A 25,221-nucleotide genomic window follows, 5' to 3' on the forward strand; every position below is an offset into this window, starting at 1 on the left:
TTGGACGAGTTGTTGAACGCAAGGGTGTGCCGAGTGCTCAGAGCCAAAAGTCTTTTTGTTGTTTTGGTTTCGTTGGTTTTTTGTTTGGTGCACTCCGACTCCGGAACTCCAACACCTCCTTGCTCAACGTCGCAAACCTGCCTGCTTCTATTCTAAACTGGGATTGGACTCCTTGTCGATCAACAGCGCCAAATGCAGCACGAGGTCGTGATCGCCGCCTCGGATGTCTCTCTGTGTCCAAATTCTACTCGCTCCCTCCGTGCTCGCAATCAAGCTCTTCAACCAGTTTCAACAAACAAAGCTCGATGCAATCAAAACTTGCACAATACATCCATTTAACCGGAATGGAAAGAGTAGAGGGGAGAAACACAAGTCAAATTACTAAAAAAAACGAGCTCACTTGCGGCCACGAGCTTTGGCGATTGTGCGGGTCGAACCCATGCTAAAACCGCCGCCAGAGGGGGCAGCGGCGCCAGCGCCTCCTGTGTTAAATCCGCCAAAAGAACCAGCTGCAGCGCCACCAGCAGCAGCTGGAGCCGGTGCGCCGAATCGGAAAACGGGTGTCGCGGAGCCTGCAGGAGGAGCGCCAGCGGTGCCGGCTGGTTTGTTGCCAAACGTGAACGGACGCGGACCAGAAGGAGCTGGCTGGTTGGCACCAGCGCCGCCAAATGTGAAGCCAGTCTGGGCCTGGGGGCGTGCTTGCTGCATCATCGCGGCATTCATCGCCTCGCCGAGCACAGGCGCGGGAGAAGGGGTTGCGCCAAATCGGAAGCCACCAGGATTTGCGCCGGGGGCTTGCTGCAAACGCAAGAAAACAACAATTTCAAAACGGAGGGTCAGACAAAAACACAGACGCGGCAATAACACCCCCATCCAACCCCCCGCATGTGTGTCACGTACCGCAACTGGAGCAGCAGAATTGCCAAAAACAAACGGCGCAGGAGAGCCTGAAGCAGCGGGAATTGCAGGAGCAGCCGCTCCAAACACTGGGCGACTGGGCCCGCCTGCGGCTCCAGGGAAGCCAGAAGCAACAACCGGGGCAGCAGCGGCAGCAGCGCCTCCGAAAACAAACGGACGAGGGGCAGAACTTGCGGGAGCTGCGCCAGCGCCAGGGAAACCTCCTGGCGTTGCTACAGGTGCAGCAGCTGCGGAAGCAGCAGCAGGCGCTGCAAATCCGCCGGGCGTGGCGCCGGGGAAACCGCCAGCACCGCCAACAGCCGGCGAGGCGGGCTTAGCAGCGCCAAACACGAATGGCGCCGCTGGCTTGGCGCCCAGTGGTGCGGCCGAGAAACCACCAGCGGGTGCGGCAGGCGTAGCAGCGGCAGCAATGGGCGCAGCGGGCATTCCAGCCGAAGCACCAGCCAGGAGACTAGCAAACGGACTGGCGCCAGGTGCGGCGGCAGCGGCAGCAGGAGCAACAGGCTTCATCGCAGGCAAGCCAGTCAGGCCACCGAACGCGGGCAGCGCAGCTGGCAAAGCGGGGGCTCCTGTTGCAAGCGTCTTGGGGGGCGCAGAGACCGGGGCAGCGGCAGCAGCGAGGGGCGCAGGAAGCGTTGGTAGCGCGGCCGGAGCGGCAGCAACTGCAGGCTTGCCAAAGGTGAACGGACGAGGCGCCCCTGAGAGCGCGGCAGCGGGCGCGGCGGCGGGAGGTGCAGCTGTGGCCGCCGGGGTTGACGATGCGGCTGCGGAAGGAGCACCGCCGAAAACAAACAATGGGCGAGCGGCAGCAGTCGCGCCGGGTCCAGCAGCCACCGGGCCGGCAGCAACAGCAGGGGCAGGCTGAGAAGACCCAAGCTTGGACAGCGCGCCAGCAGCTTGCTGAAAGGCGGGAAGCGCGGCAAAGGAGAAGGCTGGCTTTGCTGGAGGCTTGGCTGGCTCTTCCTCGTCGCTAGCTTCACCATCGCTGTCGCCGTCGTCCTTGTTTTCAGTCTCTTCGCCATTGCTTTCACCTTCGTCGTCGTCCTCGCTACCGCTGTCGACGCTCTCGACCTCATCGTCCGCTTTGGCGGATTCGGATGCTGGTTTGATCGGAGCAGAGACGGCGGCAGGAGCAGCGGCAGGAGCAGCAACAACAGCACCAGGAGCAGCAGCTGGCTTGGCACCAAAGGCAAACAAAGGCTTGTCACCAGTGGGTGCGGCACCGCCGAATGCTGGCATCTTGAACGCGGGCTTGGGTGCGTCACTCGATGTTGCTGCACCGGTGGGCGCAAGACTGGCGAGTGGTGGCAGTTTGAATGCCGGCATGGCGGTCGTAGCAGGCTTGGGGGCGTCGCCCAGCTTGCCAAACGACGGAATGGGTAGGGGGGCACCTGGGGCGGCAGTTGCTGGAGCTGCGGCGGCGGCGGCGCCTGGTTTGCTCTTACCGCAGACGGAGCATTTGGAAACAGAGTTATCTGACATGCATTCGCAATCGGCGCACTTCCATTTGTCGGCATTGGCGGCTTTTTGGCGAGCGAGCACTGCTGCGATGGCATCGGCCGGAGCCGCAGCGGGTGTTGCGGTGGCGGGAGCAGCGGCAGGAGCAGCCGGAGCAGACGCAGCCGGAGCGATCGAAGCCAACGCCGGCAACGCCGGGGCACCACCTGGTGGCTTGAAAGCAAACATTGCTGGGAGGCCGGGTGCAGCTGCAGGTGCGCCAGCAGCGGCGGCGGCGGGTGCGCCTGTTAGTGGCTTGAACGTTGGCATCGCTGTGATGGACTTGGGTGCGGCTGCTGTCGAAGGTGCCGCAGCTGCTGCAGCAGGAGCACTGCCTGGCTTGGCTGTGCTGCATGCAACACACTTGGTGAGGTCTGCGTTATTTCGGATCATGCAACCAGGGCACTCCCATTGGTTACCCAGCTTGAACTTGTCAAGCGGATTCACGGAAGGTGCCGCGCTAGCGGGAGCAGCTGCTGCAGAGGCTGAGGGGGTTGCAGCAGCAGGGGCAGCAGGGGCAGCAGCAGTGGTGAGGCCTGTTGGTGGCTTGAACGTCGGCATCGCTGCAATAGGCTTGGGTGCTGCTGTTGCTGTCGAAGACGTTGCTGCAGCGGGAGCACTGCCTGGCTTGGCTGTGCTGCATGCAACACACTTGGTAAGATCTGCGTTGTTGCGAATCATGCAACCGGGGCACTCCCATTGGCTGCCAAGCTTGAACTTGTCCAGAGGGTTGACAGCAGGTGCTGCGGAGGTCGCAGGTGCAGCTGCAACGACAGCGGAGGGAGCAGAAGAAGGAACGGCGCTCGGCAGCTTGGGAATGCTAGGCAAAGCGGTGGTACCACCGACGGGCTTGGCAACTGCCGTGACCATCGGAGTCGCGGGAAGGCTGTCGACGTCGTCAGGGGCACCATAGTACCGACGGCCACCGCTGCTGGGTGAGGCGGATGCGGTGGCAGCTGGCTTGGTTGGGGTTGATGTCGAGGACGCGGCGGTGGCCTTGTTGGCATCCTCCGAAGAAGTCATGGCCACACGTTTGGAGGCAGGTGCTGCAGCGTCATTCTGTCGGGTGGAAGAAGAGGCCGCGGCAGCAGGGGCATCATCGTCCCTGTCGTCGTCGTCGTCGGAATACCGGCGCTTTGTCGGCTGCACATCGACCGGCCCTTCAAGGGTCAACATTTGTGACTGGGATTGCACGGAGGTGCGGGGAATTCTCCGAACGGTACGAACTCCGCGAATCGACAGGGGCATTGGCGATGTCGTTGTCGATCGCGAGACCAGTGTGCGGGGCAGTGCGCCAGGGATGGCAACACGCGCCCTGATCTGCTCATCAATCATGGGATCCACGGCGCTCTAGACGAGCAAACAAGAAAAAAAGGGGGGGTGAAGAACGCGAGGAGAAGATCATCAGTCAACAGCACAGAAACGATGCTCGGACAGCACGAGAAAAAACGTACAGAAACAACAGGCGCTTGGTTGTTGAGCGCATGCAAAATCAAACGAGCGGTTTCAGATGCACCGGAACGGGCAGGGGTGGATGCAGCACCCTCGTCGAGAATGCGTCGCTTTGACAAATGGACGACCTCGCCACTGGCTGCGGCGCCGACATCCATTGGAGGTGGCGATCGAGTGCGTTTGCGTGTTAGCTGTCGACGAAGAAAACAATCCAGAAAAGTCAGTCAATGATTTTTTTTTTGGGAGGGGGAGAGAGAGAGAGACCAGCAACTTGGTCCGATGCACGTTGCAAACAGATGCCCACTTACGATGGAATCGGACAATGGGGTCGACATGACGGACGCACGGCCGGTGCGGTTTTGCAATGCCAAGGACAAGGGAGAGCTGGCAGCCTGTTGCAGAATGGATGTGTTGGCTGCCGCGCCATACACGCGAGCACGGCCCAGGGGAGTGCCCGCGAGACTGCTTTGGTCCAGAGCGTGGGAGCGCAGGGCCGACGGTGCAGGCGTGAGCGTGCGGCGAGCGGGTACCACGGTGGTGGTGAATGACGGTTCGCCCAAAAAGTCGAGAGGCCGGCGGCTGGCTTCGGCTGCAGCTGCAGCACCAGCGGCGCTGTCCGTGGCGACGTTGCGGCGAAGAATGTTGGTGATTGTGTCAAACTCTTGCGGCGTGAGCGACTTGAAGTGGGTGTCGAGTGTCTGCGCCAGCGCACGAGCCTCCGGACTCGTTGCGGACGGCTGAGGCAGCGCAAAGCTGACGTCGCCCGTCGTGTTGAGGGGTGAATGCTGCTGTTGCTGCTGCGGGAGTGGACGAGCGTAAGGACGATGGCTGGACGTTTGCGACAGCGGCAGGCGCGACCCGCCGTCCACAATGTTCATTTCGGTCGGGCCGTGCGGGTGATGGTGGTCGTCCATCAGCTCGTGTGCGTTGCTTGACGCTGTCGACGACATGGACAGCGAACGCGGGCGCGAGCCTGTTGGCAGCACAATGTCGTGCTCGGTCTCGTTCAAGTGCAAGACCTCCCCGTCGCGCAACAAGCGATCACTGCCGTCGCTGCCGTCGCTGCCGAAGCTTCCGTTTGCATGGGTCGCACCGTTGCCCGTCGTCGCCTCAAAGCCCAGCAACCGCTGCGTGGCTGCCAGCGCGCTCTTGCGGAAGTTGAAAAAGAAGCCGCTCTGCTTCTGCGGGCGCACCAAACAAAACAGCCCAAGCGGTGAATGGATGCAAACAAGTGAGTTTTTGGCGTTGAGCTGAGATCATTGAGTGTGTGTGTCGTCGTCGCGAGTGTTGGTAGCGAGGGGCAGAAAAGCGGTGGAGATCTCGTTTCCAATGCTCGCCTCTTTCCTCGCTCTCGTTGCGTTGCGTCGCAGAGGCAGTTCCGGGGACCGAAGCTGCTGGATGAGCTGGTCTTCAATGGTCTCGCTTCGTCAGATCGTGCTCGGTGGGATGAGCCGCGCGAGGGTCAAGCGTCATGCACAGCGACAAGCTCGGTCCACGAGGCAATGCAACTCCCATACAAAAAAAAAAAAAAAAAAAAAAAATTGGCGAGATCTGTAGCGAGTCCGTTCGATCGGGAAGGGAGCGGGAAAGGGGATCGAAACGCGGTCGAATGAGGAGAATGAACGTGTTGAATGGGATGGCAAAGTGGAAGACGGAGGGGAACGGGGAAGCGAGGGAACGGCACAAGAGGGAACAAGGACGCGTACCTGCTCGGGTTGCATTTTGCGCGGGAAAAGAAAAAACGAAAAAAAAAAAAAAAAAAAAAAAAAAAAAAAAAAAGATGGAATGAATCGGATTTTGGTTCGAGTGATGGATTGGAAAGCGGACAGGCAAGGAGGTTGAAGGAGAATGAGAGAACAAATGGAGTGAAGGCAGCGAGGTTGGTGGCTGTTGCTTGGAAACAAGAAGGTACTGAATAAATGAGGAGCCGAATTCTACTGTTTCTCCAGCAACTCGGACAAACAGTGCGGGACTAGATCAAACAAGCTGATAGAGACAAACAGTGCTTTTTTTCTATTGTTTGAAAGGAAGGAAGATTCACAAAATGCTCAATAGCGGGGGAGTACAGACACGAAAACACAACAACCAAAAAAAAAAAAAGCAAGACAACTTTCAAAGCCAGCAAAATGGCCATCCAAACCGACAATCGACCTTCATAGATCAGTCAAACACACGCAGCAGCCTTGCACTGTGGAGAAACGGAGGGGACATGTCGACAGGAGGGGAGCCGAATTTGGCTTGTTTTTGTGGGGTTGTTGCTTTTTCGGGGTTGGAAACAACGGAAATTCATTTAGTTGGTGGGCTTCTTCAACATGTTGAAGACGGTGTCTTGCCAGGTGGCACGCGACTCGCCATAGACGGGGTTGGAAGCAGTGCGGATGGCAATCTGGCGGCGGGCCTCCTTCCACTCCTTGGTGAGGGTGCGGGGAGTCTCGGCATCGCCTGCAAGCAAAAAGAATCGTGCATAGCAAGATGAGTTGATGGAAATGAGGGTCCTGCAGAGACTCGAGCACGACTGGACGCGCTGAAACTTACGGGCGAGGACGAGGCGGCCGAGGACGAAAAGCAGCAGACCAGCGCCGACACCAGCGCCAACGCCGAGGTAGATGGCACCTCGCGGCTTGGCCTTGCGGTTGTCGTGGAAGGTGCGGAACGAGGCGTCATAGACTAGCAGCAGAGAGCGAGTACATATGGGGTGCAATGAAAAGTCAGAGCAACGAGGGAAACAGTGTGATTTGATGAGCTATGGTTCCGCTGAAGCAACGACCACCGCGCCAAGTCGTCGATCGGCATCGTAGGCAATGTCAATGTGTGATGCAGCGAGTTGTGGGAACGCGACCAGAGCAATGTCAAAAAGCGCGAGAAAACAGAAAAAAAAAAAAAAAAAAAAAAAAGATGGAAAAAAAAAAAAGCAGAGGCCTACTTTCGCTCCTAGTCGCTCCTCCGATGACCGAGCGAACACCGGGTCAGAGAGATGAAGAGTCACAAGATAAACATAGTGGAATGCAAACAAGGCACGACGAACGAGAAAAGCAAGTTGAAAGAAAGCAAAACGACAAAAGCAAAAGCAGAAAAAAAAAAAAAAAAAACGATCATAAGCGTGGAGGAAACAGAAAAAAAAAAAAAAAAAAAAAAAAAAAAAGGCGGTTTTCGATTCCAATGCATGCTTCGGGAACGGAGATCTGCGGGAAGGCGAAGGGCGAAGCAACATGGCGACGGATGGAAGGAGTCGTCGCTTGCAGCAGCGTGGTGACTGGCGAAAGCGATCGACAGCAAACGAAGAAGAAGAAGAGGAAGAGCGAGAAGTAAAAAAAAAAAAAAAAAACGAGATGTTTGGTTTTTTTTTTCAATCGACGGTTGCTTTCTTCCATCTTTGCTGCCGGTCCATCGACAGAGGTGGCCATCATCAGCGCAGCGCTCTTGAGTGGGACAACAAAGGGGCTTATAGAAGAAGACTCACTTGCATGCCTCGAACGAGAAGGGAAAAAAAAAAAAAAAGAGAAACAAGCAGCAAAAAAAAAAAAAAAAAAAAAAAAGCATTATTCACTCCAATCCATCGCACTTTGCTTTTGCTCTCTCTTCCTGAGACTCTGACTCTGACTCTCTCATTCTAGAAAGATGCTCCAAGTTTCAATCAGTGGGGTCGGGGGGAATTTGGGGGCGGAGTGGACGTACGGGCCTGTCGCTCGGCAATGGTGAGATCCTTCCAGCTGCCCTTCTCCTTGACGCGGAGCGCAGCAATCTCGGGGGTCGGGGTCGGCGCGAGGGACTTTGGGGGCTGTGCAGGCAGGCCGCTGTTGACCTGTGCGATCAGGTCGAGGGTGGCAGTCGACACGAGGATGGGGCCGGACGACACGGCAGGCGCAGAGGCGTGCGAACCATAAGCGCGGCGAGCGATGGTGGACAGCATTTTGAAGAAGGGGAAAAAAGAAAGAGTGAGGAGCAAAAAAGCCCAGAAAGGGGAAGGGGAATTGATGTGACGAATAACAGTATAGATGAGAGAGAGAGAGAGAGAACGCGGGAGTGTGGCTGGAAGTTGAAGGGTGGGTTGCCAGAGCGAAACGGTGGAGATTTGTACAAAGATTGCAGCGCCGCGATTGCTGGGTTGTTCCTCCGTCCAAAGAGGCAGTGACAGATCGTAGAGGCCTCATGGTTGATTCCTATCAAACAGTTCTCAAGTGGATGCGGCTCTTCGATCGCCTGGTACAGGACCTGCAACGGTGAAAACGAGCTCTTTGAAAATGTTTTGGTTTCGATGCTCGCTTGTCAACCGCATCATTTCGATGGCACAACTAATCCATGATTTCTGCTGACCTAACAAGTCGAGTGTTGCGTGCTGTGATGTCCATCCAACTCTATCCATTCTCTGCCATAAGGAAAAAATTGCAGTCCTTTTTTTTTTTTTTCTTTCCGCTTCCAATGTCCGACGACTCTGACGACTCTGACGGTTCCATCGACCTTTATGGCTTCGACTCGGACAGCAGTGCTAAGAACGTCGTTATTACCAATGACGGCAGGGACTACGGCTCAGCTGTGCACTTTGACGATCGGGAGAGCGACGACGACACGCTGGACGAGCTCAACTACCGCCGCCACCCAATGTACCGCGAGTACGCGCCAGTCCTCAATGCGTATCGGCCATTCGGCTACGTCGGCATTCTGCACAAGCGCAATCCCGCGACAGACTCGAACAGCATCCGCGAGGCTGGCTTCGACCCGGAGGAGTGGGTGATTTCCATGCTAAAGTGCCAGCCAGCGACCAGTCCCGACCCAGCTGAAGCAGGGCCCTGCTGCTGCTGCTGCTGCTGCTGCTGCACACGAGTCTACTCCATCACAGTCAGAGCAGGCTCCCACGCCATGGGCGCTCGCAGTCGCAGAAGCCGCCAAAGCAGGCGTGCTGCCTGTCTCAGAAGCGACGACCGCGCGTGCATCGTCCAGCTCGGGCTCCAGCTCCGGCGTCGAGACGGCCGATTCCAATCGAGCCCCTCTGTTTTTTTTGGTGGGACATTTTTGATGGATCTCAAGGTAACCGATTGAACACAGCAACGCAATGCGACAACCAAAAAATAGCAAACGACTCACCTTCGCTTTGCGCATCACTCTGCTTGACAATCCATCCCAGACTTTCCCCTGGATGACTTTATCCAAAACCACCCAGTGAATCGCGAGCCCGACTTTAATCCACTGGACGCGAGCCCCGAGTTTAACTGGGCAGTTGGACGTCGCCTGCTTCCTTCGTTCGTGGCATCCAAGTCGGCCGAGCGTGTGCGCTTCTCGCATCGAGGAGTCGCCATCGACACCAAGTCCCGATTTGTACGTCGCTGTCTGCGGCGTGCCGAGCGCAATGCTTCTCGCATTTTCATGGTCGATGAAGCCACAGCAACCTCGTGCTCAATCAACCAGTCCAACATCGACCGTCTCACGTTTCATGGAGACCTGCTGCGCGACCCGACACTGCAGATGGACTTGGTTGCGACTGGTTTGCCTCTGAGCGCGAAACTCTACTGGGGTGACTCAGATACCTATTTCGCTTCATTCTCTAGCGGGACTGGCAGTGAACAGACTGGCTGGGTAATGCACTCGCGCCGCTACACTCGGTACTGGGATGAGATTGAGAGCCCGCTCATGACTGGCTCCATTATGGAGCTGTTTGACGCGCTGGAGACGATTCGGGTTGGTCGGTCCTACTCGCTGTCCACAGCCTTGTTGGGGAATGCCCCAGACTACGACCAATTTTATACCCCATCAGCTGTGTGGGTCATGCTGTTCCGATACTGGATTTTCGTCGAACGTGTACGACCACCGAAATCTGTCATTGATCACTGCGCCACGACCAGCATTGATACGCTTCGGTACTGTTTAAGGCATCACTACCAGGAGATGCACGGTCTTCGCGAGGTACTGCTAGCTCGTTGGCTGATCAACCACGTCGATCGCCGCAGACCGAATGCGTGGAACTGTGTCACGCTCGTCTTGGAGTGGTTGTACCCCGAGCGCAAGCCTGCGTCGTACGACTGCCTGCATCCGCCACGGCCCACGGGTCCGACGGTTTACGACAAGTTTGGTGTGACCGAGGAAGCTGAATGGGTCGTTTGCCGTATTCCTTTTGGCTACAATGCTGATTGGCTCACGAACGTGCCCGGGTGGGATATGGCGACTGTGCTTGAGTGGCTACCTGAACTTGGCCGGCAGAACTTCATTGACAGACCGACATCGTACTTTTCGAATTGGCTCTACCAGTTTGAGCTTGCAGGCTTTCGTACTCTGCCTGCTTTCGATGCCAAATCTTGGTGGTATTCCGGTGATGCTCATCCATTTGCGGTGGCGGCGACTCGACGCCTGGTTGTCGGATGCTTGCTTGCGTGGGGACTCTCTCCTTCGAAATGCCTCGCTTTCGTCTCATCATGTTCATATGGTGGCTGGCCATATGTCAAGCATCCCTATGACCGAGCACTTGAAAAGGAGTGGGCTCGCTTGCATGACCGAGTGGACGCAACCAACCAGGAAACTCTCAAGCAGATTCTGCAAATGGCCGAGCAAGCGCAACCTTTGAGACTTTCCTCGCTGTGCCGACTCAAGCTGTGGCGGCACGAAGGGAGCGAGGAAGCAGTTGCCAAAGCGCTCGGTGTCAGCAACATTGATGCGCTTCTTGGACTCGTCCCACCCGTCCCGCAGCCCGATCTGCGCGTACCTGAGGATGTCGCGCAGTTTGTGTTGGACATGCCTCTTGCTCGTCATTTGCAGCGCGTTCCCGCCTATCATGAGATGAGTTGATCTTGTTTGTCAGTTCCTCTGTTCGTTTGTTTCGGCTCTTGCCTCTTCTTGTCTGATTGTCTGTGCTTTGAATAAACCACACGGCACTTATTTTGACGAATACAACTTTGTGCTGAATAGCAACGTTTACGACGAGATCAAACCTCGAAAACATCAGCGCCAACCGCACTCTTCTTTATTCTATTTTTTTTCTCTTTTTTTTTTTTTTTTTTTTTTTTTTTTTTTTTTTTTTTTTTTTTTTTTTTTTTTTTTTTTTTTTCCCTTGTTCTTTTAGGTCACTTCAATGGCTGCGAGTGGGGCTGCGGCTGCTTGCAGTACCTCAACGATGTCGATCCGTTCCAGCTCGTGACGCCAGAGCCCGCGCGCAGCAAACCGTTCAAAGTGGACGAATCCCTTCCGCTTGGCGAGCAACTCCGCGACATCCACAAGATGCTCATGCCGCCGCTCAAGGCAAGCACAAAGCCCTCCCCAGCAACACAAACACACACCCATCCGAGTGGAGCGCTGGAACACAGCGAGAGACCGAGTCAGTGAGAGAGAGAGAACGAGCGTGAAAAGCGACCTTACTGACCAGTTGCCATTCCTGACGATGGAAGTGATCGCGCTGCGCTCGTTCGTTTTCAGCACGGATTTGAAGGGGAGGTGGAGGGTGGGTGAAATGTGCGCAGTCAAGTGCGGATGAGACAATGTCGGAAATCAAGTGAAGGAAGGAATCGGCCGCGGATTGCGCTTTTCATAGCACCTCAGTTGTTAGCAACAAGTGGCATTCGCCAATTGTCAACCCCCGTTCGCCTCAAAAACCCGTCACTTTGTATTCGATTCATTGACATTTGTCCTTGCTTTTCCTTTTGGTTTGGACTTTGGATGGGGTCGCGGGGCGGGGGGGGGGGAACAAACACACAGGTCGAGACGTGCGCACTGCAAATCAATGCGACCAACATCTACTTGGATCTGGACGAGGACATCAACAACCAGCCCGAGGACTGTGGTCTCAAGTCATTCTCGTAAGCGACTGGCGTTGCTTTCTTCGTTGTTGGCTGAGCTGTGTGTTCGAGAGCACGTTCCCCCGTCGGCTGAACGAGGAGGCGTAGGAGGTCAAAATTGGAACGAAATCTGAAAATGCGTCATTCTCGGTCATCGGCTTGTCACTCGAATAACCAACCCGAAAAATTGGTCTGACGCTCAGTCCATGGCCAACGTGCACGGAATGGCACGGGCGTGTTTTGGCGCTGGGACGGCGGTGGTTTGGGCCTGAGGCAGTCAGAGTAGGAGGAGAAAAGAGAGGCGGGGAGAACAAGCGCTCAGATCCAAAAAACACAGTCTTGTTTTCCTGCTTTTGCGCTGCATGGTCGCGGATGAATTCCTTCCTCCTCTCATACTGATGCTCTGGATGTGTGGGGATCACCTTGAAAATTCCACCATTGTTGCCGCCACCGCGTGCGTTGCGTTTGTCTTACTGGGAGCACTGCCAATACTCACTGTCCACTTCTTATTTTCTTTTTGTTTTTTGGTTTTTGGCTTCAGTCTCGTTCTTTTGCGCACAAAGCCGTCCGTGCGCGCCGAGACTGTCATCAAGCACCTGCATAGCACAGACGTCAAGGAGTTGCGCAAGTCAATTTTCACCTTGCGACGCATGTTCAAGGTAGGCACTTGGTTTCGCCGATTGTTGCGCTAGTCGTACTTTTCGACCTCCATGCCACGCTTGGCCGTGTTTGTTTTTTTGTTCTAAGCAGCACACGCTTCCTTCCGCCCCCTCCTCTCAAACAAGTCCCTTGCGCTCACAATCCCCTGGTGTATATGCTTGTTAGGAGGACGAGACGTTCGTCCAGGAGTTCATTTTTGCGGAGGGTCTGCGAACCCTCATGAAGGTCACCCGCACCGCCGAGCAGCTGACTCAGGTGTATGTGCTGCGAGCACTGGGCAACGCCATCTGCTTTGTCGACGGCATGGAGCAACTGTTGAAATCAATGGACGTGCTCGTCGACATTGTCAAGTTTGCCCTGACGGACAGCTCCAACTTGGCCAAGGCTGCGCTCGAGCTGCTGGTGGTCGTGACCGACTACCGTGAGAGCAACCACGAGCTGATTGTTGATGCATTCCGGCGCATTTCGACCGAGACAAAGCAGCCAATGTTCAAGTCGCTGGTTCAGCAGATCGCCAACATTGGCGACGAAGAGGTCCAAGTCTACTGCATGACCCTCATCAACAAGACGCTCGCCGCCGCAGACGAGGAAGACCTCTTCTATGACTTGATTGACCATCTCGAGATTGCTGGCATTTCCAAGTTGAAAAAACCGTCCTCAGGACCCTACCGCCAGGCGCTGCTCGACTATGAGCACACTGTCGAGGAGGCTGACAAGGGCAAGGTGTCCAACGCCTCCGCTCAGACACTTGCGCTGGCCAAGCGATCCGCGCCTGGCAAGGCTGCCGACGTGAAGCCGGCTGCTGCTGACCTCAAGAAGGTTGACGTGAAGCCTGCAGAAGTGAAGCCCGCAGAAGTGAAGCCTGCCTCAAACACCTCCACGCCAAGCAAGCCGTCGGTGACAGTGGCCGACCCAACGCCCGCGAAAACGGCATTGACGACTTCGAGTTCGACTTCTTCGCCTGCCGTTTCGGTCACCTCGCGCTATGCTCCCGCCAGCACGACCACCACCACCACCACCACCACTACCAAGCCCGCAGACTCGACTTTGTCTCCAGCATCTTCGCCTGCCGTTTCAGTCACCTCGAGATATGCTCCCGCCAGCACAACAACTTCAACTCCGTCTGCTGCTGTCAGTCCGACTTCGGATGGCAGCGTGAGCAAGGCCGCCTCGACGCCGTCCGTACTGTCTCGTTACACACCTGGTGGCTCATCCACCGCAGCTCCAGACGCGTCGGCAAAGACGGCCAGTGCCCTGGCAGCCATGGCGAACGAGTCAGACAAGCGCCGGAATCCCGACTCTGGGCTCAATGCACTCAAGGATGTCAGTGCGCTGGCCATGTCTGCTTTGGCTGGGCCCGAAACTGCGATTGTCGATACGCCTCCCAAGCCCACTGGCTCGTCGTCTGCTACGTCGTTTTCGACCATTTCTGGCCATCGCGCCACGCTGCCCAAGCCCGAAACTGCCGCCGGCGTCGCCGCCACCACCACAACCACCACGCCAGCACCTGCTAGCTCTACAACCTCAGCTGCCACTACAGCTACACCAACTACTACCACTACTACTGCAGCAGCATCAGACGCAGCCAAGACCGAGCCTGCAGCCACCATCGCCTCGCCGCCGCCTGCCAGCTCAACCCGCTCTGTTTCACCAGACCCCACCCCAAACACCCCGTCGCGTGCGACCAGCGGCTCTGTTCGCCAAAAGCGAATGGAGCGCAATCTCAAAATGCGAGGCGAGAGCGACAATTCAGCGACCCTGGCTGCCATTGCTACCAGTCACGAGGACGCTGCTGAGGATGGCCAATCACAAACCCCGTCTCCGTTGCCGCGATCTGCTGGTCTCCCCGCTGTGTCCGATACGTCATCCGAGGTCCAGCCTGCGAACGCTACCGCTGCTGCTCCCGGCACCGCCAACGATGCCGAGTTTACCAGGCCCGCCTCTCACAGACGCAGCTCGTCTTACACGCAAGCGACCGAGGGTGGTGGCGCGTCGACAGCGCCTTCCGAGCCCACGGTGGTTGAGATTGTTGTGCCAGTGCCTGGCAAGCTCGTTCGCATCGAGGTTGAGGAGCCCGAGGCTCCCCCTCCGCCAGCTCCAATCGTCCGCAAGAAGTTTGCTCAGAAGGAGTTTATTCTGCGCTCGTTTGACTTTTCCGACCTGAATGAGGGAGACGACGAAGACCCCTTGGACGAAACGGTCGGCATGCTGCCTGGCGGCGATGGCTCGGGTCCTCCTGGTCCCCCGCCGCCTCCACCAATGGGAGGAGGTCCGCCCATGCCTCCGCCCCCACCTCCTGCCATGGGTGGTCCTCCCATGCCTCCGCCGCCGCCGCCGATGGCCGGTGCACCCCCGCCGCCGCCTCCGCCTGGTGCTCCAGCACCGCCGCCAGCCCCCGGCGCACTCGGCGCAACAACTGGTACAGGCGCAGGTGCAGACAAGGTTGTCATGCGCCAACTGCATTGGACCAAGGTTAGCGTGCCGATGGTTCGTGCGCCCAACGCGGCGGCAACCGTGTGGGAAGAGGTCAAGCCAGTGACCATCAACACGGCCAAATGGACGCAACTGTTTGGCGTCGTCAAGACTGCTGCGGCCGACAAGGAGGCCAAGGCTGATGACAGCCAGGCCAAGCCGCGCAAAATCACCGTGCTCGATGGCAAGCGCTCCAACGCGGTCGCCATTGCAATCACCAAGCTCCCAGCTGCCAAGCACATCCGAGACGTCATCCTGACTCAGGACGACCGCAAGGTGACCAAGGAAGACATTCGCCGACTGCTCGACCTTTGCCCCACCGACGAAGAGCTCCAGGCAATCCAGGCTGGTATCAGCGCCAACCCGGACATTCCACTCGACACGGCGGAGGAGTACTTGAACGCCCTTGGATCGGTGCCTGCTGTGCAGGCTCGGCTCAAGGTTTGGAGCTTCCTTCACGACTTTGAGGAGCGTTTCAACCAGAACGCCTCGCAACTGCTCTCCATCAAGCTGGCTGTGAGCGAGCTCCACGACAGCAACGCTCTCAAGACAGTCATGAGCCTCGTCCTTGCCATTGGTAACCATCTGAACGCTGGCTCGGCTCGCGGTCTGGCCAAGGGTTTCCAGCTGGACGTGCTGAACAAGCTGCAAGACGCCAAGGATGTGACTGGCAAAGTGACCCTTTTGCAGCACCTCGTCACGCTCGTTCTGGAAGAGTATCCGGCAGCCGCCTCGCTGTATGATGAGCTCTCGCATGTGGTGGATGTCACCAAGATGGACGTTGACGGACTTGAAGGCCGGCTGAGCAAGCTGACGAGCGATGTCAACAGCATCCGGGACTTGGTCGACGAAGTGACCTTGGCGGCCTCGACCTCGCTTGCGCTCTCCGTGACCCAGCAAAGCGCCGAGTCTCCCTACAAGGCAATCATCCCCAAGTTCCTTGCGGACGCGGGTCATCAGTGCGAGGTGATGGAGGCGGCGCACTACCGCATCAACAACCGATTTGGCAAGCTGCTGCTCTACTTTGGCCTGTCCGTGTCGACCGCCAAGAAGACAAAGCTGAGTGAGTTTTCCACCATGATCAGTGACTTTGCTTTCGACTACCGAATGAACGTCAAGAAGCAAGTCGAGGCCAAGGAGCTGGTCAAGGTCAAACGCGAACGCAACAAGACGCGTGGCCAGCGCATTACGTTGACTGGCAAGAACGACCCCAACAAGCCGCCAGGAGCCGACAAGCTCAATGGGATGCCCTCGCCCAAATTGGGAGCATCCCTCACGGTGCCCGGAGCCGCCGAGTCTCCCTCGCTGTCTTCGTCCACCGCTTCTGCGGCAACTCCAAGCCTTGGTAGCACTGATGATGACGATGAAGACGAAATGATGTCTGCGTTGGCCAAGACTCTGATTTCCTCCGCCACCTCGTCCGCGAACAAGCGAAAAAAGATGCGCAAGCCGAGCTGTCTGGGACCACGAACAACAAGTAGGTTGAGTTTGTGTGTTTCTTGGAGCAGCTTTTGTCCACAAACTGACTATTTTCGTTGTTCTTTTTTTGCTTGTTTGCTTGTTTGCTTGTTTGCTTGCTTGCTTGTTTGTTTGCTTGCTTGTTTTCAGTTCGCGCTGCGCTAGCATCCGCATCTACCGCCAATTAGCGAACGCTACTTTATGCTACAGTTGCCCGTTTGTTCGTTCGTTTCCTTTACTGTTTCACTTGCATTTACTTCAGAGAGAGATTGAGGGTTGTTGGACAAGTTGCCTACATTGAGGCACGCGTCAAAAGATTATCATACATTTTAATCCAATACAAAGCGTCCTCGTTCCAACCTCAAAAAAAAAAAGCCAAACAATTTACTTGTGACTAGACCACCGACGGCGCGCAAGCTGCGAACTCTGTCCACCAATCCCGCGGTGGCCATGGACGTTGACGGCGTCCGGCATGAGCGAAGGGCGGAGGAAGATTCCGACTCCGCCTGGTGTATGTGCTTTGATCTCGACCTTGGCCATGTCGGGTGCTGCGAGCGATGCAAAACCAACGTCAGAGAAAACCACATCCATGACACTTTGGCGAATTCCGGCGCCGTGGAATGAAAACGCGCGCCCACTCAACGCGCCCAACGGAGCTGGACGAGAGGTTCGGTCTGCTGGTGCGACCGACTGCTGTTTCCGCACGACAAGCGATTCGTCAAAGGGCAGGCCCGAGTTGCGCAGAATGGTGATTTGCTCATCTGTCAGCGCCTTTCCGTGGGCCACGCGGTTGAGAATCTGCTTGACCGCTGCTCGTCTGGGTGCCGCTGGAGTCGCCTGGGTTTCTGTCGCCGGCGCGCCGGAAGGTGACGGGGTCTGTTGCTCCGTGATCTCGCCGGAGACGCTGACTGGAGTGCTGCTCTCATCGACTCCCGAGTCGGATTTTCTGGCTTGACGACGTGCGGCAAGCTCAGACTCGTTGAAAAAGGGTGGCGACAGCAGCGGGGTGCCGAGGTGTCGCTGGTAAAAGTCCTCGGCATTGGAAATCCGTGTCGCATGCAGTTTGACCGTGTTCGAAACAAAGACAGTCACCAACACGGCGCCGTCCGCGCTCGAGAGCACATCCAAGCGACCAAGGCCGCCAATAAAGACGCATTGGCCTGGATTGAGCCGAAACACTTGTGGAACAATCAGCTTTGTCGGAATGACGGCGGAAATGTCGGCGGCGGACAAGCGATGCAGACTTTGGTGCGGCGACATGATGCCGGGCGTGTCAAACAGGTAGCCCGAGCGCTGGAGCTCCTCGTCGGCCACATCGCGCAAGATCGAGCGTCGATCCAAGCGGGAAAGCGGGACGGCGTCCTTGTCAACAGCGGCCGCATCGCGCGACTGCAAGCCTTGGGCTGTGTGAGAATGGGAGCGCCCGAGGCCGCCCGTGGAGTTGGAATCTTGCAGCATGGCGACCGCGCGTTCTGTTGCGTGAATGGCGTCCATGGCACCGCGAGCGGCCAATCGAAGCTGCTCCACCCTGCGGGAACTTTCCGCACGATCGAGTCGCCCGGCATACGACGATAGCGACAGCAGTGGGAAGCCGAGCAGGCCAATCGTGGTGCCGGGAACGCCGCTCGTTGTGATGGAGGTCACGGGCGAACGCGACTCGTTCAGCACCCGCAATTTGTCGAGCAAGTTGTTGACAAGGGTGGATTTGCCCACATTGGCACAGCCCACAACGTACACGTCGCGGCCACCTCGAAGGCGCTGGATGGCGTCCAAGAGTGTCCAGCAGCCGGTACCTTTCATTCCGCTGACGAGGTGAACGCCGACAATGTGCGAGCGAACAGCGGGCGAGTAGTGATTGATGATGAGGCGCGACAACCATTGGCGAATGCGCGAAAGATGCTTGTCGTAGCCAGGCAGCAAGTCGGCTTTGCTCCCGACGAAAAAGATGCGCTGGTTGCTGCCGACGTACTCTTCGAGGTTGGGGAGACTCGAGCACGGGAAGGTGGTGACGTCAACCACATGCACGATAAAGGCCTCCTTGGAGCGGATGGGGGCCAGCTGCTCCTGGAAGTGGGCTGGATCGATTTGGACGGGGAGAAGTTGGTTGTTGTGGGTGAGCTGGTGGCAGCGCTTGCAAATCAAATCGCTGGGCGATGCAACGCGGGCCGAAGTGACAATTTGAACACGAGGCTGAGGACTTGGTTGGCCTTCAGAGGCGTCTGCGGTCGTGTCTGCAGGAGCTGCTGGTGCGGTGTCGTCGCCATTGGATCTGCGCAGTGCATTGCCGAGCAAGCGCTCCGCCTCTTCTGGAGATGCATGCAGGATGGCTGCTTGTTCCTCGAGCGACAGAGACAGCGGACTGCTGGTGGCACCATCCGTTGCCGGCAGCTTTGACGATCGCGGCTGCGCCTTGCGCTTCTTGTTGTTGTTGGGCCCGGGCGGTGTGCCCTTGATTTGGCGCGCCTTCAAGCGCTCCTCGATGGCTGCTGGAGAGACATATCCGAGCTGCATCTCATTGCGCAGTTGAAACGCCGTTCCGCATCCTGGGCATTGCCGCTCGTGCACAAACGCCTCCAGCTCGTGGACGGGGATTGGCGGTGCAGCCATTGCCTCCGCCGTGCGTCTGGCCCGCGCCGGGCTCACCGGTGTCTGGACCATGTCCAGAAGATCGCGGTCAACGTGATATCGCCGCGCAGCTTCCTCCGCGATCGTCGACTTTCGCCGCTCGGTCGCGAACGCGGCCATTCTGAGCAGCGTCGCGTCATCCGGTCTTTGCTCCCCGCGCGGCGGTTCCAGCTCGGCCGTCGCTAATGCTGAGGAGGATGGTGCGGATGAGGATGACATTGTGGCATCGTGGGTTGGCACTGGGACTGCCAGGGCGGGCTCGTCGGCCGCTGTGTGACTTGGTCTTGGCGGGAACGGCGCACGTGTGGATGAGGACGACGACGAGCATCGCGCAGTCACGGCGGTCGTCGCAGCGACGGATGATCGTCCAGCATGGATGGGTGCGTACGCTGGCAATGCGGCAAGACCTCGCAGCGCAGCGGACGCGGCAGCAGCGCCGAGTGAAGCCGGCTGCTGAGGCTGAGCTGCGATCGCACTGATGACCGTCAATGGCGATCTGTGCATCTGTTGTGATGAAAGATGGACTGAAATGAATCGAAGCGACGTTCAAACAACATAGGCAAGAGTGGGATCTGTCATTGAATGTGAGTCGCTGTTGTAAAATCTGAGATGGCTGCAACCAGAGTTGTTTTTTGAGCGCCATCATCGTTGTTCCCTTGTTCCAGTGCTCTGCTTCTGAACGTCCATCCATCTTGACTTTGCACTTCTGAGACTGACTCGTCTGAGATTCCAGTCTTTTTTGATCTCAGTCTCAGTCTTACAATCTCGCCAAAATGTCAGCAAAGAACTACGACCGCGCCATCACCGTCTTCTCTCCCGACGGCCACCTCTTCCAAGTCGAGTACGCACTCGAGGCTGTTCGCAAGGGCACTGCAGCGGTAACCCCCAAGCATCAGCAATGCGTTGTGGTTGTGGTGGTTGTTTGCTTCTTCAGTGGCCTTTGCATTGCAAGAGTTCGTCCCTCTGTCTCTCTCCTTCTGTCGCTTGATTCAGTTCACGCAGCAGCAGCGTTGGTGAACTTGAACGCCAACTGTCTCTCGTCCTGTCGCTTCCAGTCTGTCCCTCTGTCCCTCTGTCCCTCTGTCTCTCTCTGTCTCTCTCTGCAGCTTGACTAGAAGTGATTTTTTTTTTTCGCGATCTCAAACTCTCGAACTTTTTTTTTTTTTTTTGATTTTTTTTTTTTTTGATTTCCTTTGGATTTGCATTACGCTTTTCTTTTCTTTTGGCTTTTTGGTCGATGTTGGACTGGTTGGTTTTTCTCATCCACTTTTGAATCAACAACAATCGAACGCTTTTGTCTCACTTGATTCGTGCTTTGTTGCCTGCTGCTTTGTAGGTCGGCGTTCAGGGCAAAGACATTGTCGTGCTTGCTGTCGAGAAGCGATCGACCGTCAAGCTGCAGGAGCCCCGCACCGTTCGCAAGATCTGCGTCTTGGATGATCACGTCTGCATGACGTTTGCTGGTAAGGAGTCGGGGCGGCTGGAGGAGACGTGCTGAGGCTGTTTGGTCACTGATTTCGTTCATTCGGAAAAACCTTCCTTCCTGTTCTTAGGCCTCACCGCCGATGCCCGCGTTCTCGTCAACCGAGCACGAATTGAGTGCCAGAGCCATCGTCTCACCGTTGAAGACCCCGTCACTGTCGAGTACATTACCCGTTACATTGCTGGCGTTCAGCAGGTATGCCTGCGCTTCGTTCTTGCCATCGTAGTTGCCGCTGCCGTTGCAGTACGCATTCCAGACACCTCACGACGATCGTGCAAACCCCCCCCCCTCTCTCTCCCCACAACAACGTTTGCTTGAGCAGAAATACACACAAAGCGGTGGTGTTCGCCCCTTCGGCATTTCCACCCTCATCATGGGCTTTGACTATGACGGCACTCCTCGCTTGTACCAAACAGATCCCTCTGGCACATATTCCGCATGGAAGGTAAGCTTTTTCTATCTGGCTACGGCGGAGAGAAAGCACGAGAGAAGGAAGAGAAAGCAAAGATCCGGATTTTTCCTCTTTTGACAACTTTGCTTTCCGCTCTTCACAGGCCAATGCAACCGGCCGCAGCTCAAAGACCGTGCGCGAGTTCCTCGAAAAACACTACACTGACGCCGTGGCCGGAAATGACGACGAGGTCGTTCGACTGGCCATCCGCGCGTTGCTAGAGGTGGTGCAATCTGGCGGCAAGCACATTGAAATTGCTGTCATGCGTCGCGGACAACCACTCGAAATGCTGGCACAAGAGCAAGTTGATACCATTGTCGAGGCTATTGAGAAGGAGAAGGAGGAAGAGGCCGAAAAGAAAAAGTCCAAGAAGTGAGCACTTTTCTTCCTCTCCGTTCGAGCAATGACGTGTTGTTTTATTTTTGTCCGGTTGTTATGAAAAAAAAAATGAACAGATTGTGTTGACAAGCAGCGTTTCTCGCTTTTGAATGAGCAAGGGGGGAACATTGTCGCCATTGCACCAGTTTGTTTGTGTCGATAATTTTGCGGAAGGCTTGTCTGCCGGTCGTCGTAGCAGAACTTTGCTGCTGGGTGCAACAAAATCAAGCACCAGCAACGACACAAGATGGGAGGTTTGCAGTGTATTAAAGCAAATAACAGCAGATGAAATGATCGTATGGTACAAGCACACCGCGAGCTCCAGAAGAAGAAGAAAAGAAGAAGAAGCGAGCACACAATGAGATAGGTGAAGGTGGGGAAAGGGAAGAAAAGATGATTTTTGTTTGTTTTTTGGTGTTTTGTTGAAAAAAAAAAAAAAAAGAAAACCGAGCAGATTAACTTGACTGAAAAATAAATCTCAATTAAAGGCAGTCGGAACGCCAGTCGAATTGCTGTAGTTGTTACGGCCTCCGCGGCGGCTGTTGTGGTGACCACCAGCGTTGGGGTTGCCCGTGCTGTTGTGGTAGTAGTTGTTGTTGTTGTTGCTGTTGTTATTGTTGTTGTAACCGCCGTGTTGACCTCCACGACCGCCACGACCTCCACGGCCACCTTCGCCACCACGATGTCCGTAGCCACGACGGGGTGCGTTAGGGTTGGTGCCGAACGTCTCCGAGTTTGTTTGGCGCTCTTGCGCCCAGTTCTTGCGACTGTGGAACAACGAGAATGTGCAGAACAAAGGATGTTCAGGTGAGACAAGTGCCAAACGCTTTTCTCTAAACAACACGGAAAAAGGAAGGAACACGACGGAACGAATTCACTTACTGCGAGCGGCCTTCGGTAGCCTCCTTTTGACGGTCGGACACTTCGCACGAAATGGTGTCAAAGAAGGACTTGGACGGGTTATACCGGGGCTGAGCGAGCAAATCGTCTTCGACAGCGGGTGCTGCGTCGGGTGTTGAGCCCGAGGTGGATGCAGCGGCAGGGGCTGAGCCGTCGTCGAGCTTCAACTTGTCCTTAAACTCGGATTGCAAATCCTCCTTTCGCAAGCGAGCATTGGAGCCCTCAAAGTCGAAATCGCCATCAAAGGACTGGGGAGCCATGGCCACGCTCGCGTTGGGTGTGCCCAGAATGCCCACAGATCCGTCGTCGGCACGCGGGGCGCGGTTTGGCCGCCCACCAAACGTCGCAGTGTTGTGCATGTTGGCGTTTTGGTAGCCCCCGCGGCGATTGCTGTTGTTGTAGTGGTTGCCACGGTTGTTGTAGTTGCTGTTGTTGTTGTAGCTGCTGTTGTTGTTGTAGTTGTTGTTGGATTGGTGTTGGTTGTTGAAGCGTGGAGGACGCTCGCCCCATGCTTGTTGCTGTTGGGGCTGCTGTTGAGGCTGTTGCTGAGCGACAACAGGTTGCTGTGCAGCCGGAGCAACAGGCACAGCAGCAGCAGCAGCAGCAGCAGCAGGAGCTGGAGCAGCAACAGTCACTTGCACAATGGCTGGGTCTTGCGGCTGCTGCGCCTGTGGCACGAATGCCGGCGGCTCGCTCTGCACATGCAGATCCTTGATGTCGCTGCCACGGAAGACAATGTACTCGAAGACGTCTGCGCGGGCAGGGACTTCCTTGCCGTCAATCCCGCGTCCCTCCGTGCCAAGCGATCGCACTGTCCCAAAAAACAAAAAAAAAAAACGCAATGGAAAGTCCATACAAAAAAAAAAAAAAAAAAAAAAAAAGTCAGCATTGATTTTTGTGTTTTCTTTTCGTGTGGTTTGCTAGCCATCAAGGCATCAAAAGGCAAAAGTCAAGAACGACGCCAATGTGTTGGACGTTGTCGAGCAGCGAACGAGGGCGTCTCAGCCAAAGAGCAAGGAGAGCAAAGGACGGGAAAGAAGCAGATCTCGGGTTTTCGCTTTTCCCCCAACTTCCTCGCTGCGGTCTGCCGTCTGACTGCTCTGCTCTTTGTTGAGGTGGTTGTATGAACCGAGCAGTGCAAGGGTCGAAACCAAAGGAGCAAGGACAGGGAGGGTTGGAGAGCGGAAGGGGGAAAATGAATGACCGAAGAACGGAAACAAAAAAAAAAAAAAAAAGCCGCTCGGAGTACTACTTTGTTCAGTGGGTGGACAACAGGAGCGTATAAATGACGACCAATCGACTCAACAAAACCGCTACTAAAAGTGATGAACGTTTGCTTTTTTTTTTTTTTTTTGCTTTTTTTCTTTCGTTCTCGTGTGTCGTTTGGCTTGTTACTGACCGTTGGCGAGTGTGACGGTGGACTCTTCGGTGTTGATGCCGTAGAGTGTGCCTTCGTAGCGAATGTTGGCGTTGGAGATCAGGCTAATCCGGCTGCCAATGTAAGGAGCAGTCATTTCAAATAGAAGCTCAAAGAAGAGGAACAAGAAGAAGAAGAGTGGTTCATCACAGAGACCGACAAGACTCAGAGTTATAGCTAAAATGACACTCACAACAAAGCCATCAAGCCGATGGGTCTGGGAATTCGAAAAGAGCGGGGGGCTAGGTGTATGGTTTTGTCTGGCAGATTGTCCTTGCCAAACGAGCTGGTATATCTGGATTGAGGTGCCTGTCTCGGCACTGATACTCGATAGTATGCAGTTCTACTCATCCTGTTATGTAATGTATGCTATGCGATGTGGATCAGTCCAACAAAACCAAAGCAGACACAATGGGCGACGCTCGTGCTATTGGAGAGAACTTTACCAACTGGTACTACCAAACGTTTGACGTTGACCGCGAGGGCGTCGCAGCTGCCTACGTGAGTGGTGGTTTTTTTTTACCTGTGCTTCTTGCTTTGTGGTTGTCAGTGTCATCACTCCCACCCCAGCAAGGCGAGCGACGGAGGGTGCAATGCGACGTATGCGAAAATCCACGCGGATCCGCTCTGCTCCACTTCGTCCCCCTCGAAGAGCACAGACTGAGCGTTGGCCAGCCAGAGCCCATGCGTTGGAAGCAGCACTCGCATGCTTTTTATCGCTCCAGCAGCGACGCTTGCTGCTGCTCTGCGCTGCTGGACTGCCAGACCAGACCAGAGCCGCCTCTTCTTCGCTCTCATCGCTCGCCCCACTTGGCCCGCCACTGCCTCCAGCTCTCGCTTCCGCACACCAGCGGGTATATAAGGAAGAAGCACTTGCTGTTCACTACTCGTTCGTCTGCGACAGAGACGCTGCACGCTTGTTGTTCAACGAGAACGACCCAACAATCTCCTTTCAAAAGAAAAAAAGAAAAAAAAAAAAAGGCGGGAAAACTTCAAACATAACGCTGCAATGCAACGTCCAGTCATTTCTGTTGGACTTTTCGGACTTGAGTGATTTTGCTCAGTTGACTGACGTTTGAGGACCTGGTGCTTATTCTTGCCTTGTAGGGCGCTGACTCGGTCCTCACATACGAAGGCGAGGTTTTCCAAGGCGCCGTCGCGATCATGGCAAAGCTCCGCTCGCTCAGCTTCCGCACCGTGTCGCACATTATCACTGCTGCTGACTGCCAGCCCACTATTAACAACGGCGTCATAGTATGCGTCATTGGCCAGATGCAGGTGCGTGATGGGGTTGGTTTGTTGTTGTTCGAGGGCATATCGTATTGCTTGCCTGCGCTCGACCGCTTCCCTGTGCTCACTCGGCATGCTTCTTGATTGTTTTGCTTGCTCGTTGTGCTCCGAAATAGGTCGACGGCGATGACAAGCTGCTTGCGTACAGCGAGCTCTTCCACTTGCAATGGAACGTCGAGACCAACAACTACTACATCATGAACGATTGCTTCCGAATTTCGGTGCACCACTATGCTTCTGGCTAAGCGTCTGGGGGATTGCTGAATGTACATTTTTCGTTGCTACTGCGTGCAAGTAACGGTCGTGGATGATGCAAATTCAAGGTTCATGCTCAAATTCATTGTGTTTGAAGCAGGCACGGACTTTGCCATTAGAATATTGGAACACTCTTTGATCTACTGATGATCGTGTTGGGGTTTGCAGGCACGAGTGAGATGTGATCTGGGGAAAGGAAGGCCAATGT

The 25,221-nt window shown here is 55.8% G+C and overlaps 8 protein-coding genes across 9 annotated transcripts; 4 read left to right on the forward strand and 4 right to left on the reverse strand.

Annotated features, from left to right (window-relative positions):
• Positions 1 to 317: 317 nt before the first annotated feature.
• CAOG_07598 lies at positions 318 to 5,600 on the reverse strand (the record flags this gene model as incomplete). Of its 2 annotated transcripts, XM_011272442.1 has the most annotated exons (6): positions 318 to 798; positions 901 to 2,750; positions 3,039 to 3,765; positions 3,870 to 4,058; positions 4,176 to 5,048; positions 5,574 to 5,600. In XM_011272442.1, 6 exons carry the CDS (start codon positions 5,586 to 5,588, stop codon positions 397 to 399), a joined length of 4,056 nt encoding a protein of 1,351 aa, XP_011270744.1. The 2 variants fall into 2 exon arrangements, with proteins under 2 accessions (XP_011270744.1, XP_004343472.1); XM_004343422.1 differs by lacking the exon at positions 3,870 to 4,058 and having other exon boundaries at positions 397 to 798; positions 901 to 3,765; positions 5,574 to 5,588.
• Positions 5,601 to 5,857: 257 nt separating this feature from the next.
• CAOG_07599 (cytochrome c oxidase subunit IV) lies at positions 5,858 to 7,812 on the reverse strand. Its single transcript, XM_004343423.2, has 3 exons — positions 7,543 to 7,812; positions 6,403 to 6,534; positions 5,858 to 6,309 (listed from the first exon to the last, which is right to left on the reverse strand). The coding sequence occupies exons 1-3, from the start codon at positions 7,775 to 7,777 to the stop codon at positions 6,158 to 6,160; spliced, it is 519 nt and encodes a 172-aa protein (XP_004343473.1). The 5' UTR covers positions 7,778 to 7,812; the 3' UTR covers positions 5,858 to 6,157.
• Positions 7,813 to 8,286: 474 nt separating this feature from the next.
• On the forward strand, positions 8,287 to 10,641 carry CAOG_09108 (hypothetical protein; the record flags this gene model as incomplete). Its single annotated transcript, XM_011272463.1, has 2 exons — positions 8,287 to 8,629; positions 8,990 to 10,641. The coding sequence occupies 2 exons, from the start codon at positions 8,287 to 8,289 to the stop codon at positions 10,639 to 10,641; spliced, it is 1,995 nt and encodes a 664-aa protein (XP_011270765.1).
• Positions 10,642 to 10,858: 217 nt separating this feature from the next.
• On the forward strand, positions 10,859 to 16,402 carry CAOG_07600 (hypothetical protein; the record flags this gene model as incomplete). Its single annotated transcript, XM_004343424.2, has 5 exons — positions 10,859 to 11,091; positions 11,545 to 11,645; positions 12,166 to 12,283; positions 12,450 to 16,233; positions 16,365 to 16,402. Exons 1-5 carry the CDS (start codon positions 11,071 to 11,073, stop codon positions 16,400 to 16,402), a joined length of 4,062 nt encoding a protein of 1,353 aa, XP_004343474.2. The 5' UTR covers positions 10,859 to 11,070.
• A 134-nt stretch (positions 16,403 to 16,536) lies between these two features.
• Positions 16,537 to 20,066, reverse strand: CAOG_07601 (nitric-oxide synthase). Its single transcript, XM_004343425.2, has 2 exons — positions 20,048 to 20,066; positions 16,537 to 19,411 (listed from the first exon to the last, which is right to left on the reverse strand). Exon 2 carries the CDS (start codon positions 19,341 to 19,343, stop codon positions 16,599 to 16,601), a length of 2,745 nt encoding a protein of 914 aa, XP_004343475.2. The 5' UTR covers positions 19,344 to 19,411; positions 20,048 to 20,066; the 3' UTR covers positions 16,537 to 16,598.
• CAOG_07602 (proteasome subunit alpha type 7) lies at positions 19,583 to 21,242 on the forward strand. The gene is made up of 5 exons (XM_004343426.2): positions 19,583 to 19,717; positions 20,176 to 20,302; positions 20,393 to 20,517; positions 20,645 to 20,767; positions 20,877 to 21,242. The coding sequence occupies exons 1-5, from the start codon at positions 19,613 to 19,615 to the stop codon at positions 21,147 to 21,149; spliced, it is 753 nt and encodes a 250-aa protein (XP_004343476.1). The 5' UTR covers positions 19,583 to 19,612; the 3' UTR covers positions 21,150 to 21,242.
• Positions 21,243 to 21,399: 157 nt separating this feature from the next.
• On the reverse strand, positions 21,400 to 23,638 carry CAOG_07603 (hypothetical protein). The gene is made up of 3 exons (XM_004343427.2): positions 23,451 to 23,638; positions 22,034 to 22,862; positions 21,400 to 21,918 (listed from the first exon to the last, which is right to left on the reverse strand). Exons 1-3 carry the CDS (start codon positions 23,563 to 23,565, stop codon positions 21,630 to 21,632), a joined length of 1,233 nt encoding a protein of 410 aa, XP_004343477.1. The 5' UTR covers positions 23,566 to 23,638; the 3' UTR covers positions 21,400 to 21,629.
• CAOG_07604 (hypothetical protein) lies at positions 23,578 to 25,157 on the forward strand. The gene is made up of 3 exons (XM_004343428.2): positions 23,578 to 23,969; positions 24,576 to 24,746; positions 24,875 to 25,157. Exons 1-3 carry the CDS (start codon positions 23,835 to 23,837, stop codon positions 25,001 to 25,003), a joined length of 435 nt encoding a protein of 144 aa, XP_004343478.2. The 5' UTR covers positions 23,578 to 23,834; the 3' UTR covers positions 25,004 to 25,157.
• The last annotated feature ends 64 nt before the right edge of the window (positions 25,158 to 25,221 follow it).

This window comes from Capsaspora owczarzaki, assembly GCF_000151315.2.
Source record: "Capsaspora owczarzaki ATCC 30864 unplaced genomic scaffold supercont2.14, whole genome shotgun sequence".
In the NCBI taxonomy this organism is placed as follows: domain Eukaryota; class Filasterea; order Ministeriida; family Capsasporidae; genus Capsaspora; species Capsaspora owczarzaki.

Excerpts from the sequence above, each read along its gene's own strand:
- CAOG_07599 (XM_004343423.2), bottom strand. The coding sequence starts at position 7,777 with ATGCTGTCCACCATCGCTCGCCGCGCTTATGGTTCGCACGCCTCTGCG. Across the intron at positions 6,535-7,542 it reads CATTGCCGAGCGACAGGCCC|TCTATGACGCCTCGTTCCGC; the intron begins GTACGTCCACTC and ends CTCTGCTGCTAG. Across the intron at positions 6,310-6,402 it reads CGGCCGCCTCGTCCTCGCCC|GCGATGCCGAGACTCCCCGC; the intron begins GTAAGTTTCAGC and ends TTTTGCTTGCAG.
- CAOG_07601 (XM_004343425.2), bottom strand. The coding sequence starts at position 19,343 with ATGCACAGATCGCCATTGACGGTCATCAGTGCGATCGCAGCTCAGCCT.
- CAOG_07602 (XM_004343426.2), top strand. The coding sequence starts at position 19,613 with ATGTCAGCAAAGAACTACGACCGCGCCATCACCGTCTTCTCTCCCGAC. Across the intron at positions 19,718-20,175 it reads TTCGCAAGGGCACTGCAGCG|GTCGGCGTTCAGGGCAAAGA; the intron begins GTAACCCCCAAG and ends GCTGCTTTGTAG. Across the intron at positions 20,303-20,392 it reads CGTCTGCATGACGTTTGCTG|GCCTCACCGCCGATGCCCGC; the intron begins GTAAGGAGTCGG and ends TCCTGTTCTTAG.
- CAOG_07603 (XM_004343427.2), bottom strand. The coding sequence starts at position 23,565 with ATGACTGCTCCTTACATTGGCAGCCGGATTAGCCTGATCTCCAACGCC. Across the intron at positions 22,863-23,450 it reads CACCGTCACACTCGCCAACG|TGCGATCGCTTGGCACGGAG; the intron begins GTCAGTAACAAG and ends TTTTTGGGACAG. Across the intron at positions 21,919-22,033 it reads GCTACCGAAGGCCGCTCGCA|TCGCAAGAACTGGGCGCAAG; the intron begins GTAAGTGAATTC and ends GTTGTTCCACAG.
- CAOG_07604 (XM_004343428.2), top strand. The coding sequence starts at position 23,835 with ATGCTATGCGATGTGGATCAGTCCAACAAAACCAAAGCAGACACAATG. Across the intron at positions 23,970-24,575 it reads AGGGCGTCGCAGCTGCCTAC|GGCGCTGACTCGGTCCTCAC; the intron begins GTGAGTGGTGGT and ends CTTGCCTTGTAG. Across the intron at positions 24,747-24,874 it reads GCGTCATTGGCCAGATGCAG|GTCGACGGCGATGACAAGCT; the intron begins GTGCGTGATGGG and ends GCTCCGAAATAG.